General features: G+C 41.7%; 1 protein-coding gene and 2 long non-coding RNA genes across 4 annotated transcripts; all 3 read right to left on the bottom strand.

The window, feature by feature from the left end:
• Window positions 1-3,813: 3,813 nt before the first annotated feature.
• Window positions 3,814-5,702, bottom strand: LOC133722797 (copper transporter 2-like). Its single transcript, XM_062149662.1, has 2 exons — window positions 5,399-5,702; window positions 3,814-4,064 (listed from the first exon to the last, which is right to left on the bottom strand). The coding sequence occupies exons 1-2, from the start codon at window positions 5,700-5,702 to the stop codon at window positions 3,814-3,816; spliced, it is 555 nt and encodes a 184-aa protein (XP_062005646.1).
• A 65-nt stretch (window positions 5,703-5,767) lies between these two features.
• LOC133723920 (uncharacterized) lies at window positions 5,768-11,106 on the bottom strand. 2 transcript variants are annotated; one of them, XR_009853341.1, is made up of 5 exons: window positions 10,638-11,106; window positions 10,479-10,547; window positions 10,331-10,404; window positions 9,539-9,658; window positions 5,768-8,651 (listed from the first exon to the last, which is right to left on the bottom strand). It is a non-coding gene; the product is annotated as an uncharacterized LOC133723920 (long non-coding RNA). The 2 variants fall into 2 exon arrangements; XR_009853342.1 differs by having other exon boundaries at window positions 5,768-8,399.
• A 490-nt stretch (window positions 11,107-11,596) lies between these two features.
• Window positions 11,597-14,272, bottom strand: LOC133720017 (uncharacterized). Its single transcript, XR_009851630.1, has 3 exons — window positions 13,437-14,272; window positions 12,806-12,884; window positions 11,597-11,875 (listed from the first exon to the last, which is right to left on the bottom strand). It is a non-coding gene; the product is annotated as an uncharacterized LOC133720017 (long non-coding RNA).
• Between the last annotated feature and the right edge of the window lie 2,189 nt (window positions 14,273-16,461).

Below are 16,461 nucleotides of genomic sequence, written 5' to 3'. Positions count from 1 at the left end.
TGGCAGCACTGCAGAGGAAGGATCCTGTGCAAAGGATCCGTGTTGTGCACGACGTATGCCGCCGGATATGGGCTCGTCATACGTGCTCATTTTCAGTGGAGGTGGCGGTGGAGTTGGAGTTGAGGTACAAGAAGTGTCATGGCATTAATTTGCTGGAGTTGTGGGTTATTCGATCATGGGCTGGGTAGCAGCGACGGTGCACTGACGGCGGTAATGGCGTCGGGTTCGGCTTTGGAGGCAGTGTTTGTGGTGGCGGACAAGGTTGAAGACAGACCGCCCGACTGTTCTGAGTTGCAGCCAACAGTCGGTCGGAGTCCGGAACCTCGAATAGAAGGGACTGTGGTGGTTGGGTTGGCGTCTGTGCACGGGTTGGCATCGGGGCTGGAGGATGCAGTTGTACATACTAGCAATAACTCGACTACCACAAGGTATTGATAAATGCAAACATGCCCCGTACGGACACCCAAATACCACTTTATGGGCCGGGTTCACTACCCACCATGATGAGGTCTGCAATGGGCCACGCCTCTGATAGCAAGGGCTTCCGGCCTGCTCGGTATAACTCACCAAATATTGCACCAGAGCCTTCAGACGCTGCAAATTAATAAGTACACCACGTCCCACATCGAAGACATGGGAAATGCCTTTCCCATATTGAGGTATATACGTCAGAGTCAACCACCTTTAGGAGGATAATAACTTCTTTCCCTTACTATTACTTTCAATATATATATATATATATATATATATATAATCTTACTCAGGCATTAGAGAGGCATAAACCGTCCGGTACGGTTTATTCCTCTAACATTGTGTGTTCTGCTCATACAGGGACTCAGAGTTATATCGGTACCTAGCTGTGGTATAGCATTCTGTGTGACGTACCCGGAGAAATCCACCAGAAACAGCAGCTGCTCCAATTTTCTTGGCGGGAAACCCTAATTTGAAATTAGGGTTTAATGTTGGGCTGGGGTGGATTTAATGTTGAGCCCAAAACTTGGGCCTCCTGGAGCTGAGGTGGCTAATGTAGTCACTGAGCTGGTGGGGACTGGTGATGGACCTGCTGGGCTTGTGGAGATTGGTGGGCCTGCATCTGCTAGTGCACATGGGCCTGATGTTAGGGGTGCGCAAATGGTGCCAGGGTGTGTGGAGCTTGGAGAAGCGGCTAAAGCCTAGCTTGGCTGTGATACCTCATGATTTTCATCTTGGTGAACTTGTGGAGGTCCCGGTTATTGTTGGGAAGACTCCGAAGAAGAAGGGACGACCTACGAGTCGTCGGAACAAGTCTAAGTCTCAAGATGGAGAGTTGGAAAGCAAGAGGACCAACCTTATGCCAAGGTTGTTGGATGCTGAACAACCTGAGGCAGGTACTAACTCCGACCCCAAGGGGAAGGAGAAGGTACATGCTTAGGGTTTCAACAAAACAAGACATTCTGGACGTGAGCCTTTGCGGTAGGGGTAATTTATATAAGCTTTTCTATGACGTTTCTAGTTTTTTTTTTTTTTGAAAGGACATTTCTAGTTTATATTTGTACCATAATTGCGTGCTTGACAGATCAGACTAGATGAATATTTTTCCTTAGCAGGCGAGATTATCCTTCTTTAGGTTAGGCTTGCTGTTCAGAGAGCGTCCTTTTAGATTTTGATGAGTTTAATTGTGGCTTAGATATGTTCTATCCGGTTTGTCTCGGAATTTCTTATGTAAGTTCTGTTAGACTCTGGCCTAGCCTATCTATCATGGCTTGATTATTAATAAAATCAACCATTGTTAAACAAAAAAAAAAAAATTGCAATTTAGATGACTACCCATGATATTTGGTCTTTATTGCAAAATAATTTTTGAAATGTGAAGAATAATGATATATCATCAAGACGTATTTAGTTTGGGGCTGCTAGTGATGCCTGTGTTCTGGTGTCGACTCACAGACATAACACTTTCTGAAAATAACAACTACGTAGAGGTTTAGTTATTGAAGTTATATTATAACTTTGGGTATGGATAAAATGAGTGATCGATGAGTACTTGTCTAGGTTGAGGTTCAATGAACAGAAAATCACTGTTTTCATCACAACTGGACAAAATGAGTGATGAATGCTAAATTGCTAATTAGTAAAATGTAATGAATTTTTCCCGACATGTATTGTCCAATTTAAAATATGCACCATTCCACAGCATATAAAGAAAGGATCCATTTTCTTATGTAAAAGGATATTAATTCCCAACACCGAGTGAGGGATATTTTTACCAAGTAAAGCTTTTATAACATAATGGTAAGGGAGCTTCGATTCATACCTCTAAATTTGGCATTTGGACCTCCCTACTTAATAGACCTCCAACTTATTTTTACAAATAACCAATTTGCTATCTACACCTCTTTAATTTTCCTATAATGCCCATCGTCCAATAAAATCAATAAAAGACCTTTTTTTTTTTTTTTTTTAGATTCTATTCATACTTTCAAAAATCAGTAGTTGGATTTCCTTCAGTTTTTGAAGATTTGGAATTGCAGCAATTTTTTTTTTTTTTTAGAAGTTCATCCTCCATATACGAGTAACAGAGGTGCTAGCATTTTTTCAATGAATTGTCGACTCTTGGTTATCGTAGGCAACAATACCATGTTTGCTCATCATCTCGTATAAATATGTTTTCCAAGTATTATTTTCATTGCATTTAGGTGCCATTGTCCCTAAACTAATTCTCTCCTACTTGTTTCCATAGCAGCTTGAAATGAACATGCATGGTCCTTTTGTTTTAGATATGTATGGGATAGTGGAGGAAATTACAATAATCAACCATGAGTCTAGTGCATTCTCCATAGATTTATATCAGATGGTCGAATTTTTCATCATATCTATAGAATAGTTCCACATAAAATTGCTCTGCACTGATGATGTGCGGGAAGATCTTGTGGACAACTACCCATTGCTGCGTTTGTCATATAGACGTGCTGGAGTACTGCTTTTTGTCGCCACTCGTTCACATATTTGATTGCATTCAGAATGAGTAGGGCTTCATCAACTGAGGTGTCTTTGTATTTCCCATTTTTTTTTTTTTTATAGCGCAGTGATAGATCTTGTATATTGTCAACTATGTGAGCAAGGAAGTCTATCACTTTACGAAGACAAAGTCAAATTCAGAAAATTTTGACTTCAACATTAAATAACATTTGGCGATATATATTTTAGGGTTTACATTGGAGGAGAAAATTTTTCCCAAGTTGAAGACTATTATTGTTCGTAGAGATAAGAAGAGATTTTTTTTTTCTTTTCCTTATTTGTGTCTTTATTGATAATTTGACATAAGTTGACAAAGTCAACTATTACTCGGAAAAATTAGTGAGAGGTCTAAATACCAATTTTGGAGGTATGAATAGAAACTCCCTAATGGTAATCTCTTTTATTTTATATGAAGTCCTCAGCTACCTTCTGGGCAAAGCTAACTGAGACCAGTAATTCAAGTAGAGAACGACTTGGTTCCAGGCAACCTGTGTACTGGAGCCAAACCATCCGCTAGGTCTGCTCGATTGCTTGTTGACCGACCAAATTCAGGCATGAACAAATTTCACAAAAGCCACATTCGAAACAAATTATGAAAGATATGAAGTAAACAAGGCTATAAACGTGATTTCTCGAGTATAATTTTCATGATGATACTTGTTATCTGTAACATCCATAGTATGACCAAAGGGAAAACCTATAACATATATAGCAGCTCTGGTCTACATACAAATAAAACGGAGGATTTGAGGTAAAAAAATTACTTCTCGAAAGCAATTCATTCACAAAAGCAATCAAATAGCTAAGTACAAATTATCAAAATGAAGGTTCGGGCCCCGGAGGCTTGGTAATGGAAAGAGCACTAGCCTTGACAACAAAGAACCCAACCGTGTGGCCAGCCACGGCTGCTATGAAGACTCCAATGTTGTAGGACATAACGGCAAGCATCACAAAGTAACCCAAGCTGATGCGAATGACGTAAAGAAAAGCCTGAGCCAGGCCTGCGACTACCGAACTCCTGCTGGGCTTGATAGTCGGCCAGACGGACAAAGCTTCCATGGCAAAGGCTATAGCAAACACAAAGAAGAGAGCCAATATGTACATGCCTGGGTTATGTTGGTCGTTTCCAGGCCACTTAGAGAAGAGGATAGTGACGTTTCTGCCCCAGTAGAAACTCATCTGCATAGTCATAGTCGTACTGTTCATCGTCATGTTCATCATATCCATGATGATTGATTTCTGTGGATCTGTTCTGAAAGTTGAGCTCAGTTTAGGCGTAGATAGGCTTTCTTGTAGATAGTCATATAGTACGGCTCAACAGAAACGAACAAGAGTTGAAAGGAAGCAACGTTACGTTTGGAGAATTGGAGGTGATTACGAGGGCTTAGCTAGCTGCTACACAATGCCCATTTGATATGGAATTTAATTTTCAAATATTAGTTTGGATCTTTCGAGGTATTTTTCTCTTCCTAAACAAAAAAGAATATTCAACCACGAAAACAAAAAAACAAACGAAAAAAAAAAAAGGCTGGATCTTCTTTGTGTATGTTGAGAATATATACATCTCACATGGGAAAAATGAGACATTGCCAATGGGTTTATAAGGGTTTGGGTCACTCCATCCATCGCCAATTGGTTTTGGATGTGAACCTCAAATTACTTTATCATGGTATTAGAGCAGGTTACCTACGTGTTTGGTTTCAGCGATGGCCACACGTGCTCACTGTCACCTAATATAACTTGTCCACGTGTATGGCTGGCGATGGGGGCGTGTTGAGAATGTGTATAAATATAACTCCCACATTGGAAAAATATAACTTTGCTTATGGCCACGTGTATGGCTTGAGAAATCGCTACACGTGCGGGGGCGTGTTGAGAATGTGAAAAATATAACTCCTACATTGGAAAAATATAACATTCTTTATGGGCTTATAAAGGTTTGAGTCACTCCATCCATTGCCAATAATGGTGGGGTGGTCACTGGTCACATGATACTTTTGTGGTAAAAAATAAAATTAACGGCACATTTCCGGCCAGTGAAATAAATTACCAAATTCAGTCAAATTGTTTTCAATGGATGAATTGATCATATGGACGAATCACAATTTGATAAACAAAAATACCCAATTAGAATTACAATCCGAATTTCGATAATAACACTAAGTAGAATCCTTTCTTCAAAAGTTCAAATTATCCTCAAACTTTATCAACAAATTTGTTAGTCGTTGCAAATGTTACAACCAGAACAAACATCCAACTTATCCGCAAGAACTGGGAGGAAGATCCAACCGTTTCTCATCATCTGACCCACCAGACTTCCGAAAGTCAAGAACCCCAGCACGTGCCCCCCAACCGCCGCTAGAAAAACACCGCCGTTAAACGACATGACGGCGAGCATTACCAAATACGACATCCCAGACCGCCCAATATACAAACAAGTCCGCCACATCCCCACCCTCGAAGTTGTTTGCGCTAGACTTGAGAAAACTGCAGTGGGAGAGCCACTCAGCAAGCACGGCCAGAACAAACACAAATGCCAATGACATGACGTACATCACAGGATCATCCCGACCGGGCCAACCCGAGAAGAGAACCTCGGTGTTGTCGCCCCAGAAGAAGGTTATGGGCATCATCATCCTACGGTGACTAGTGCTGTTAAACGGCAGCGTTGGCGGAGCATGCATGCTGTCATGCGAAGCAGCCATTTTGAATCAGCTCCTATAGGATTGGTTGAAGACTTGGACTATATGCATAGATGTTGAACGAAAGGTTTTAAGCAAGGACTGAGTAACCGCGAAGGAGGGAACAAAAATGAGAAGTTCACTCTTTTTGGACTCGTGGTGGATTAGCCGTCTTTTATGGAGTGGGTGTATACCATGACTTGAATACAATATCAATCAAATTTTGAAATGTGAAGAATTTGTTGCAAGATTCAAAGTATAGAGTGGAGATTAATGGGAAAAGGTTATCGAGCTGCTATGACTTGTCTAGTAGAAAATTCGTATACGAAAGTAGAATACCATATTACTAAGAGAGCTTTACATCAATGGCATAAAGGAAGTTGGCACTCAAACTAGAAATGGAATATGAAGTCGTTTGAGATCACCCTTGGAAGGTCAGTGGTTAGAGCACCCACTACCTAAGATCGAGATTATGGGTTCGAGTCACCATGGGGGTAGGAGTGAAATCCTTTGATCCACTTTTAAAAAATAAAAAAGAAAAAAAAAGAAAAGAGAGATCACCCTTGGAAGGTCCCCTGGGTACGTAGGAGAAGAGGAGCAGGTATCAAGTGTATCATAAAAGGACCAGCTGCCTCACCATGTTGAAGGCTTGAAAAAGAAAGTTATAGAGCCCATGCTTACACGACATCGATTCCTATTAACTTGATATCCTAGCTTAATGATTTATGATAATTAAGGTTTTCCAAAGAAGGCATGATTTTCAAGACACAACTAAATTGGATTCCAATCAAGCTGAAGATAAAGAGAGTATCTCTAGAGAGTTTTAGATGGAGCTGGGACTCATGAGACAATGTGCATGACGAATCAGGTGGTTGATGCAATTGCGTATGAATTCTGAAAGAAAGAGAATGATAGGGGATATAAAGAGCTAGGGTTCAAGTTATAGATTGGATATAAAAAGACGGATTTTTAAATTCAAAGCAAAATGAAGATTTGCAGTCAAAGATGCGGACGCGAGGCAAAATCCATGCCAAATGTTTTTGTACGCTGCAAACTCTGCTCCCATGCATACTGCTGAGAGCATGAGTCAGGTTGGTTCAAAATGCATGAGTTTGGAGTCCAAGTCAACACTTTCAAATCGGAATTATTCCTCCCTCTTTTTTCTTTTCACCAACAAAATTAGCCTTCATAAGAGGGACAAACATCATATGGGGATGCAGTAAATACGAGGAGTATGAGAATGAAAGGGAGAGCTTCAAAAGTAAGCAACGCAAACCCTAGCGTTGAGCAGAGAGACCGATAACGGCTTTCCATCGGATTTGGCAGTGGTGTCACCTTGTCGGGCAGTAATTGAAGTGGGAGATTGTTGGGGGTTGTTGCAGATCGACGTCGGGCAGCAGAGCGGCAGGGACCGATTAGTCAGCTTGTGAGTTGTGACAACGGTTCAAAGATGTCAAGAGAAGAGGTGATTTGCGAGTTCGATCATCTACCAGGGCGGGTCGGCATGACCGGATTTTGGCTGGTCTTGGCGATGGATCGTTCTCTGTTCCTAATTTCGGTTGGGTTTTGTTACCGGCTACAAAAGGAAGGTTGCGGAACCGAAGCTTAACAGTGATGCAGTACTAGAGTGGTCGGCCGCCGTACAACTTGGCGACGGCGATGGCGGTGATGGATTGGCAGAAGCATACTAGGATTTCTGCTCACTTTACTCAGGTTTGGGCTTGGGTCTTCGGCCTAGGCTCATGTTTGAGTTGTTGGGCCCTATGTTGTGGGCTAGTAGGGAGGTGCCTTGCCACCCTCGATCATTTATCACTTGTGATGAGGGTGGGCCTGGCCTAAGGGTGAATCTTCTTAGGCAGTTGGGTTGATGTATGCAGGGCCGGCCTTGAGGGCTGCTGCCTCTCCAGCAGGCCGCCGCCAAATTATTTTTTAATTTTACATATATATGTTATATAATGTATATATTTATGTTTCGTCCTAATTCTACGAAGTGGCCGCGCTAGTGCAAGTGCAGCAGTAAAATAGTTTTACTGCTGATTTGCAGCACCAAGGTCTAAAACACAACGACCTCTTTTTTTGTCTTTTTTTTTCTTATTTTTTTAAAAAAAACCCCACCCCATTCCCACCCTTGATGGGGCTCGAACTCCTGACCTCTTATATATGAGACCAAAGCCTTACCACCCTTGATGGGGCTCGAACTCCTGACCTCTTTTTTTTTCTTATTTAGTTCCTTTGTAATTAAACATTTTTGTTCCTTCTTTTTCTAGCTTCAATGGAAAGAATTTTTTGGAATTGAATACTAAAACCTTTGTTTTTTTTGCCCAATACCGTTTGGTCTAGTGACATAGTCTCCCCTTTGTAAGTAGGAGGTTGTGAGTTTGACTCACGAAAGACTAGTTGTAGCATTTGAGTTGTTTATCTGATTAAAAAAAAAAGGATTAAATTCTGCTTACTACCTTATACTTTCAAGGGTTCATAAGTTTAGTCTTTACACTTCTAATTTAATCAGAAAAGTCCTTGCACTCTCCAATTTCATCTAAGCGATCCAATCCGTCACTATTCCATCAATTTTCGCTGTTAAAATGCTGACGTGGGACCTTCTCTGACAGGACCCGCCCCAGATTTCACCCTGAAATCCGAAGTAGCCCTGCGAGGCCCACTTTAGAAGAGATTCTACCAAAAATTTGGCGGAACTTCCCCTAAAAGTAGGCTACCCAAAACCTGTAGGAAAACATTTACACTTCTAAATCATCCATCCTTAATCTTCTGGAGCCATCTGCTCCCCAAATCACAACTCCAATTTCACAAATATCAGTCTCAACCCAAAAACAATATTAATCTCATAGATTATCAAAGCAATACTAATCCACTAGGTAACAAAGAAAACAGAAATAGAATGAGTACGCGGAAGCAATGCTGTTGGCTATGCCTCGACTCCATGTACGCCCGACCTCAACTAATTTCGCCTGCAAACTGGGCATTTGAAACCGAAGGGCTCAGGGGAAAAGTATTGAAAAACACGTTAGCGTGAGTGGACAAAAATAAATGTTTGTAAAACGAAAGAAATAGAGTTTATACTTTCCCACATTTATTTCCTTTAAAAAACCCGATGCATGCAAAAGTTAAAGAAACAAAACAACTATAATTCAACCCAAGAAAACCGACTAGCCCCGCTAGTCACAACCATCAAGTAAAAAGGATTGAAACTTCGTTACTCAAGAAAATAAGACCAGCCCCGCTGGTTAAAAGAATCGGACTAGACCCCGCTAGCCCAGAAATAATATAATGAGTAGGGGAAGATGATAGCCATACGAGTGAGCCTCCCAGGCTAAAATACTCCCATAACTCCCGTAATATACCCTTACGCCACTAAGTGTAGCGATAGGATACCGGGCTACAGAATTACTGTCACAGAGACAGTAACCTGCGCCACAAAGGCGGAAGGGCTACGGTGATCCCATCACCGCGCCACAAAGGCGGAAAATCAATGCTAGCATGATAAAATCACCCCTCAGTATGGCACAGGGAAACATAACCGAAAATCCAGTAAATCCAAAAATACATAAGGCTTCCCCATCTCTCGCAAATGCATTTCCAACGACGTGTCCCACACGCCAAGATAATCTCAAGTTCAAATAATAATTATAATCAATTTCTGAAAATCAATTCATATTCTCAAAAACAACTCATAAATCCAAATCCGAGCATAATAAGTTCATATCCGAAACTCATGAAAAATCAATGTCAAATTATAATCCAAAACAAAATATCATGCTCGATAAATAAAACGATAATTAAATAAACCAATAATTTCAAAATAAATGCATGCATCATGTACTTAAAAACAAAAGTCCACTCACAGTGATTCAAATGCAATAACCGTCAACTCATCCATCCCAAGTCAAGAGCTCGGAAATTTCTCCGTTCAATCATTTTCGATATTGAGCTTTCGTTCTATCTCAAGTAGTCACGCTCGAGTCCTTAATAAAATAATTAAGCCCAATTAGTAACTTATTAACAATGAAAACTTCCTTAAATAACCAAAACGTGTTAAATTCACCAATCTACTCTGAATTAATAATTACAGGTAACCATTTCCGAATAATCCACTTAATAAAGTAAACTCATTCGGAATATGGTAATTACACTATTTCCAAGTTATCATTCAAGTTAACCATTCGACCTTTTACTTAGCGTTTAAACCTTAAATGTAAGATTCATGATCACCATTTCCAAATGATTCTGTCTTTACGGTAATTCTCGGATATGGTAGTATTAGAATATTCCAATTGGCAACTCGTTTCATTAATCTTCGTCGAACAATCGATTTAACTTGCTCAAATAAAATTTGTCATTCTCACTAACAATTTCCTCTCAACATCAATTTCAACTTTCAGTTACTTGCCAAACTCGTCAAAACCGATCCATTCAATATTCACCAATACCTTAATTATTTGGCCAAACTACTTACCACTTCTAGTAAGACATTTCCACAATGGTAATCAATTCGTCACTTCCAAACTTTGCATAAGCATAACACCATCGAAAATATATTCGAAACCATTCTAGTTGCAAACCAATAACTCCATCAATTCAATAATTTGACCAAACCAATTACAGCAATTATAAGGTCACCGAACCCAGTCCCTTACCGATTCTTCATCTCCAAACAGAAGACCAATTCTAAATAAGTGTAGTCATCCACCACCAACAATCATTCGAACTCCTAGCAACAACAACAAAATTTAACAACAATCTTCAACCAATTATATATCTCGAAATAGAGTTCCTGATTCTTACCTTCCTTCATTATACATCAAACTGGGTCCATTCCTTTCTCCAAAAACTTCAGAACGCATAAACCATAACCTTCACACAGTCCAAATCCATCAACAAAATTAGGGTTTCTTATCCCACACCGAAACAGAGGTTTCAACCAAAGAAATATACGAAAATTACCTAACACATACGACCAAGATATCCGGCGACCCTGAGCGGTGACCCATGCGCTGGAGGCGGCGCGTGTGGTGGTTCTGAGTGGCATTAGGCTTCTGGGTTTTGAAGGCTAGTAGTTCGTGAGGCCTCTCCTGGCATCGGTGGGTGACCGAACCTCTGGGTTTTCTTCTCTATTGCTCGCTGAGTGCAGCGGTGATGGTGGTGTGGTAAAGGGGATGACTGGAAACCGGTGAAGGTCGTGGAACAGTGGCATCGCAGGTTTGGAGGTCGAGTGCGGTGACTATAACGTCTTGATCGGTGGCGAAACAACTGGGTCTTGGTCGGGTTTGTGTTATAGTTCAAATGGTGATGGCAGTGTAGTGTGGTAATGGCCGGAAGTGGCGATTTCGGTGAGAGCAGAGAGATGAGGAAGAAAGAAAGAGAGATTAGTCCGTGCGGCTGAGGAGGAAGAGAAGGGGAAAAAGGGAAAAATGAAGGAAAACCTAGGGTTTTTTTTTCTTTATATACTTGACTTAGCGAAAAGTCAGTTTTGCCCTTTGCAAATTTCCGATAACTTCAACGTAGAAATAAAATTCCATAGACTGTAACTGATTCATACGAATTCCGATTCTTGCGTGCCGCATGTCCACGAACTCAGTTTAACGTCCTCTACAACTTTTGTTAAGAAAATTTTCTCATTTAACGAACGAAACAGAAAGTCAACTTGTAAGGCCCCCCAAAAGTATCGAAACGAGATTAAAAGTGAAAGTAAGTGTCGTTTACCGTCCGAATGACCAGTAAACGGGTAAATTAGGGTACGGGACGTAACATTCTCACAGGGAAAATTCCCAAACTACCCATCGCTAGGCAGCCTGCCGATGCGTTAGTGTTGTGAATGCAGATGGGTAGTTTGAAAATTTTCCCCTAAAATTGACGGAGTGGTGACATATTGGATCGATTTGATGAAATTGGAGAGTTGTCACGCCCCGAATTTTGAATAACCAATTCAAATCCGAAACATGAATAAACAATTAATACAAATAACGTTCTGAATTTTTTTCTCACAAACAAACACACCACTCGCCACTCAACACAAAAACTCGAAAACCTCGAGTTAATTATTACAATTCACTCTTACAAAGTAAAATTGCAAAGCTCTAAATGAGCATAACAAACCTCACAATATAATGCTGTAATTCACATAACACTACTCTAAGCAGCCCGATCACCGTCCTGGTTCTCCTGACCTGTAGGATTTCCCGCTACACAATTTGAATAGTGTACCGGGAGTTGCAACAACACAAAACCCGGTAAGCTTTTTACAGCCAGTATGAGTAAACAAGAAAGAACTGTTGATTTTAAATTACAATTCTTATAACTCAACAACACAACCAACAATCTCAACATCCACGACGCAAACGTCAAACCCATTCAATATCACCACTTTGGTCCTATCTCACAACACTATCACCACTTGGGTCCCATCCCATAACACGTTAGAGCTCTAACTGCCTCGTTACCTCTGACACCTTGGCCTAGGGTCAAGCAACGGCAAAAATACTTCGGTTAACACTATAACCGTCGCGCTTTGGACATCCCCGTCCTCAGCACCATATACTTCGGTTAATAATAAACCGTCGCGCTTTGGACATCCCCGTCCTCAGCACACAACTTCGGTTAATAATAAGCCGTCGCACCTTGGACATCCCCGTCCTCAGTACACAAACACTCCGGTTATCCTTAACCGTCGAACTTCGGACACCTCATCCTCAGAACCCTACATTCTCTGACTCTATACATCCTCCAATGTAAATCATGAATATTAACAAGAACTCATCAATCATGTTCATCACATATAAATATGGTAAGTCACATGTCAATTTATAATAATTTAATCATCTCAATTTCACACTCTTCAATGTCACGCCATTCACATATAATCACGTAAATATATATATACGTAATTATCCGCTCAGGGATAATCACTAATACCAACTATAGTTCACACAAGAAAATCGTGAAATTCATTTTGTATAATTAAAATCATTTTACTTACCTATGGACCGTAATTGATCAAGTCCATATGATTTTAAAACAAATATTTATTCCATAAATATTTTCACACAATTACGACAAAATAAGGTAATTAAATTTATTCGGTTCGTAATATGAACCACGTGAGGTTTACTCACCTCTAAATTCCCGCTGCGTCTTCTTAACAGCTCAAAATACACTTTCACGAATCGTCCACCAAATCAAACTGTCGATCACCTAATCAAACATGACCTTAACTTAGCCAATAACTCAAAAACATAATCAAACGACAATCCAACGGTCGGATTGAAATTAAATGATGATCCAACGGTCGGATCCTCACGGATCGCCTTCCTAATCACTGTTTTGCATTTATACGAAGATCCAACGGTCGGATCTTCGCCCATGACCACACAAAGCCGCTGGGACAGTCATAAGATCATCATATCAAAACTACAAGTCCATCTGACGGTCCTAACTTCACATATCATGAATCAAACGATCGAAATCGATCGAAACGTAAAAATTCATAACTTAATCATATGATATCCAAAAATTGCGTATAATATATCAAAATGATCGTATTGAAATATAGAATCTGAAAATGTACAGAAACCATATTTTTGACCCCCGGAGGTGGCCGGAAAGGGCCGCCGGTGTTAGGGACAGAGCCGCCGCCGACCACCGCCAATGGTGTCGGGGCCAGGCTGCTCCGCTTCGTCTCATCATGCCTAATGATTTTCTTAACTAGCATGTAAGCTGAAGATGACCGGAAGGGATAGAAATTACCTCAAACCAGTCGGGTTGGCCGGAAAAAACCCAGAAACCGGTGAGCTCCTAGTTCGACGTAAAAACTGCAACTTCAGGCCTCGATACCTTCTGGAAAGTTGTTCAGATCCTCACTCTGAGTTCACCAGTTCAAGAAACACTCAAAACAACATCCTGTAGCGCGAGATATGTCGATCGAAGCTTTGGTTTTCGATTTGATCGGGTCTGGCTTCCAGCCGCCACCACGAGTAGCGCCGCCGTGCAAGGCCACTTCTGGGAGCTTCAGGACGTTGAGGTGAGCTTGTGGATGGAGTTTGGTGAGGAGTGGTGAATGGTAACTTGAGATATCAAGCTTGAAATCAAAACGGGGGTAAACCGGCCTCGTGCTCCACCGCCGTGTACGGCCCACGAGACGGCGAAAGGCTGTTACCGGCAGCTGCGAAAGGAAGAGGCGAAGCTGTGGAACGTGGTCTGGGTCGATTCAAAGGCCTGTGGAGCGAGAACAAGCTTGGAGAAGGAATGCTCTGTTTTGGTTGCTGGTTTCGGCAGAGAGGGAGAGAGTGAGAGATTTTCTTTCTTTTCTTCTGGAGCTGGTACACCACCATCTATCAACATGTAGAGTAAAATACAACTAGTGTCGCACTACCTCTCTTAATGCTTGAAACACAAAGAGCACACCTCAATTTTTTTAAACAAAGTATTTGCCACTATAAATTTGTGATAAAACCAGAAAATTCAATAACTAGTAAGTGGAAGATGAGGTTATTACAATCTACCCCCCTTAAAGGAATTTCGTCCCGAAATTCAAGTACTCAACTCCCCAAAGAGCTGTGGATACTTCACTCTCATGTCAGACTCTAACTCCCATGATGCATCGCCCTCGTCATGATGACTCCACAGCACCTTCACAAGATTAACCTCCTTCCTACGAAGCTTCTTCGTAGACCTATCTAAGATACGAACAGGTTCAACCACAAATGTTACATCCGTGTTTACCTCAATCGTACCATGATCAATTACATGGGACTCATCTCGGACGTACTTCCTGAGCATAGACACATGAAAGACATTGTGTACACCAGACATGCTAACTGGTAAGGCAAGACGATATGCCACTTTCCCAACCCTTTCTAGAATCTCAAAGGGTCCAACATACCTTGGTGCGAGTTTTCCCTTCTTGCCAAATCTCATTACGCCTTTCATAGGTGAGACCTTCAAGAACACGTAATCACCCGTCTTGAACTCAACTGGTCTTCTCTTTAAGTCTGCATAACTCTTCTGTCTACTTTGTGCTATTTGGATCCTATCCCGAATAGTAGTGATCTTCTCTGTAGTCTCCAGAACAAGTGCAGGACCAAAGAGTCCCTTCTCCCCTACTTCTGTCCAACAGATAGGAGTTCTACATGGCCTACCATAAAGAGCCTCATACGGGGCCATGCCGATGCTGGCGTGATAACTGTTGTTGTAGGCAAACTCTATCAATGGTAGGTGATCCGCCCAACTTCCCTTAAAGTCCATCACACAAGCTCTAAGCATATCCTCCATCACCTGATTCACTCTCTCAGTTTGCCCATCTGTCTGTGGATGAAATGCGGTGCTCATAGCTAAAGCTGTGCCCAATGCCTTATGGAATCTACGCCAAAATTCTGAAGTGAAACGAGCATCCCGATCAGAAACAATTGTAACAGGCACACCATGCAGCCTTACTATCTCATTCACGTACAACTTACACAACGCATCCCCTGAGTAAGTTTTTGCCACAGGAAGGAAGTGTGCAGACTTCGTCAATCGGTCCACAATCACCCAAATTGAGTCATAACCTTGCCTGGACCTAGGCAATCCAGTCACAAAGTCCATGGAGATATCTTCCCATTTCCACACCGGAATCGGTAATGGTTGTAGCATCCCTGCAGGCCTCTGATGTTCTGCCTTCACTCGCTGACATGTAAGACACTTCGACACATGTTCCGCCACATCCCTCTTCATTCCATACCACCAAAATTGTCTTCGTAGGTCCATATACATTTTAGTACCACCTGGATGTATCGTGTATCGAGATCTATGAGCTTCCCGCATGACCTCCTCCTTGAGGTTATCAACACTTGGAACATACAATCTTCCTCGAAATCTCAACCCCCCATCTGCTCTAGTAGCCCACTCAGAAGGGCCCTCCACATCAGGATTAGCAGTCATCTCTGCAATCCTCGCCTGGGCAAACTCATCAAGTGTCTGCCCCTGAATGATCCTGGAAATCAAGGTAGACTGTAAGGTCATACTACCGAGAAAGATTTCATGTCCACCTCTTGTGGGCATAAGATCAAATTCGGATGCAGCTTCCAACATGAGCCACTCCTGTACCATAAGCGATGCCATGATTACTCGGGGCTTCCTACTCAAAGCATCTGCCACTACATTGGCCTTTCCAGGATGATACTCCAAAGTGAAATCATAGTCTTTGATGAGCTCCATCCATCTCCTCTGCCTCATGTTCAACTCCTTTTGGGAGAATAGATATTTCAGACTCTTATGATCTGAAAAGAGTTCAAACTTCTCACCATACAGATAGTGTCTCCAAATTTTCAAGGCAAACACCACTGCAGCTAGCTCTAGATCATGAGTGGGGTAATTCCGCTCATGAACCTTCAGTTGTCTAGAGCCATAAGCAACAACACAACCATTCTGCATCAACACACACCCCAAACCCTGATGAGATGCATCACTGTAGATAACTAAACCACCTCTGCTAGTAGGAATAGTCAACACTGGTGCCGTAGTCAACCGGGTTTTCAGCTCGTTGAAAGCCTTCTCACACTCATCCGTCCATACAAACTGAGTGTCCTTCCGTGTCAACTTAGTCAAAGCTGAAGCGATACTAGAAAACCCCTCAATGAAGCGCCTGTAGTAACCTGCTAATCCGAGGAAGCTACGGATCTCTGTAACAGTAGTGGGGCGACTCCAACTCATCACCGCTTCAACCTTCGAAGGGTCCACAGAAACTCCATCCTTCGAAACTACGTGACCAAGGAACTTGACTTCCTTCTGCCAA

Source organism: Rosa rugosa, chromosome 7 (assembly GCF_958449725.1).
Source record: "Rosa rugosa chromosome 7, drRosRugo1.1, whole genome shotgun sequence".
In the NCBI taxonomy this organism is placed as follows: Eukaryota; Viridiplantae; Streptophyta; class Magnoliopsida; order Rosales; family Rosaceae; genus Rosa; species Rosa rugosa.
This window is presented reverse-complemented; position numbering and strand designations above follow the sequence as displayed.

What these genes read in the sequence shown, in the direction of transcription:
- LOC133722797 (XM_062149662.1), bottom strand. Translation starts at nt 5,702, where the DNA reads ATGGCTGCTTCGCATGACAGCATGCATGCTCCGCCAACGCTGCCGTTT. An exon ending in GGTCTGGGATGTCGTATTTG is followed by an intron (nt 4,065 to 5,398) that starts GTAATGCTCGCC and finishes TGTTTGCTATAG; the next exon opens with CCTTTGCCATGGAAGCTTTG.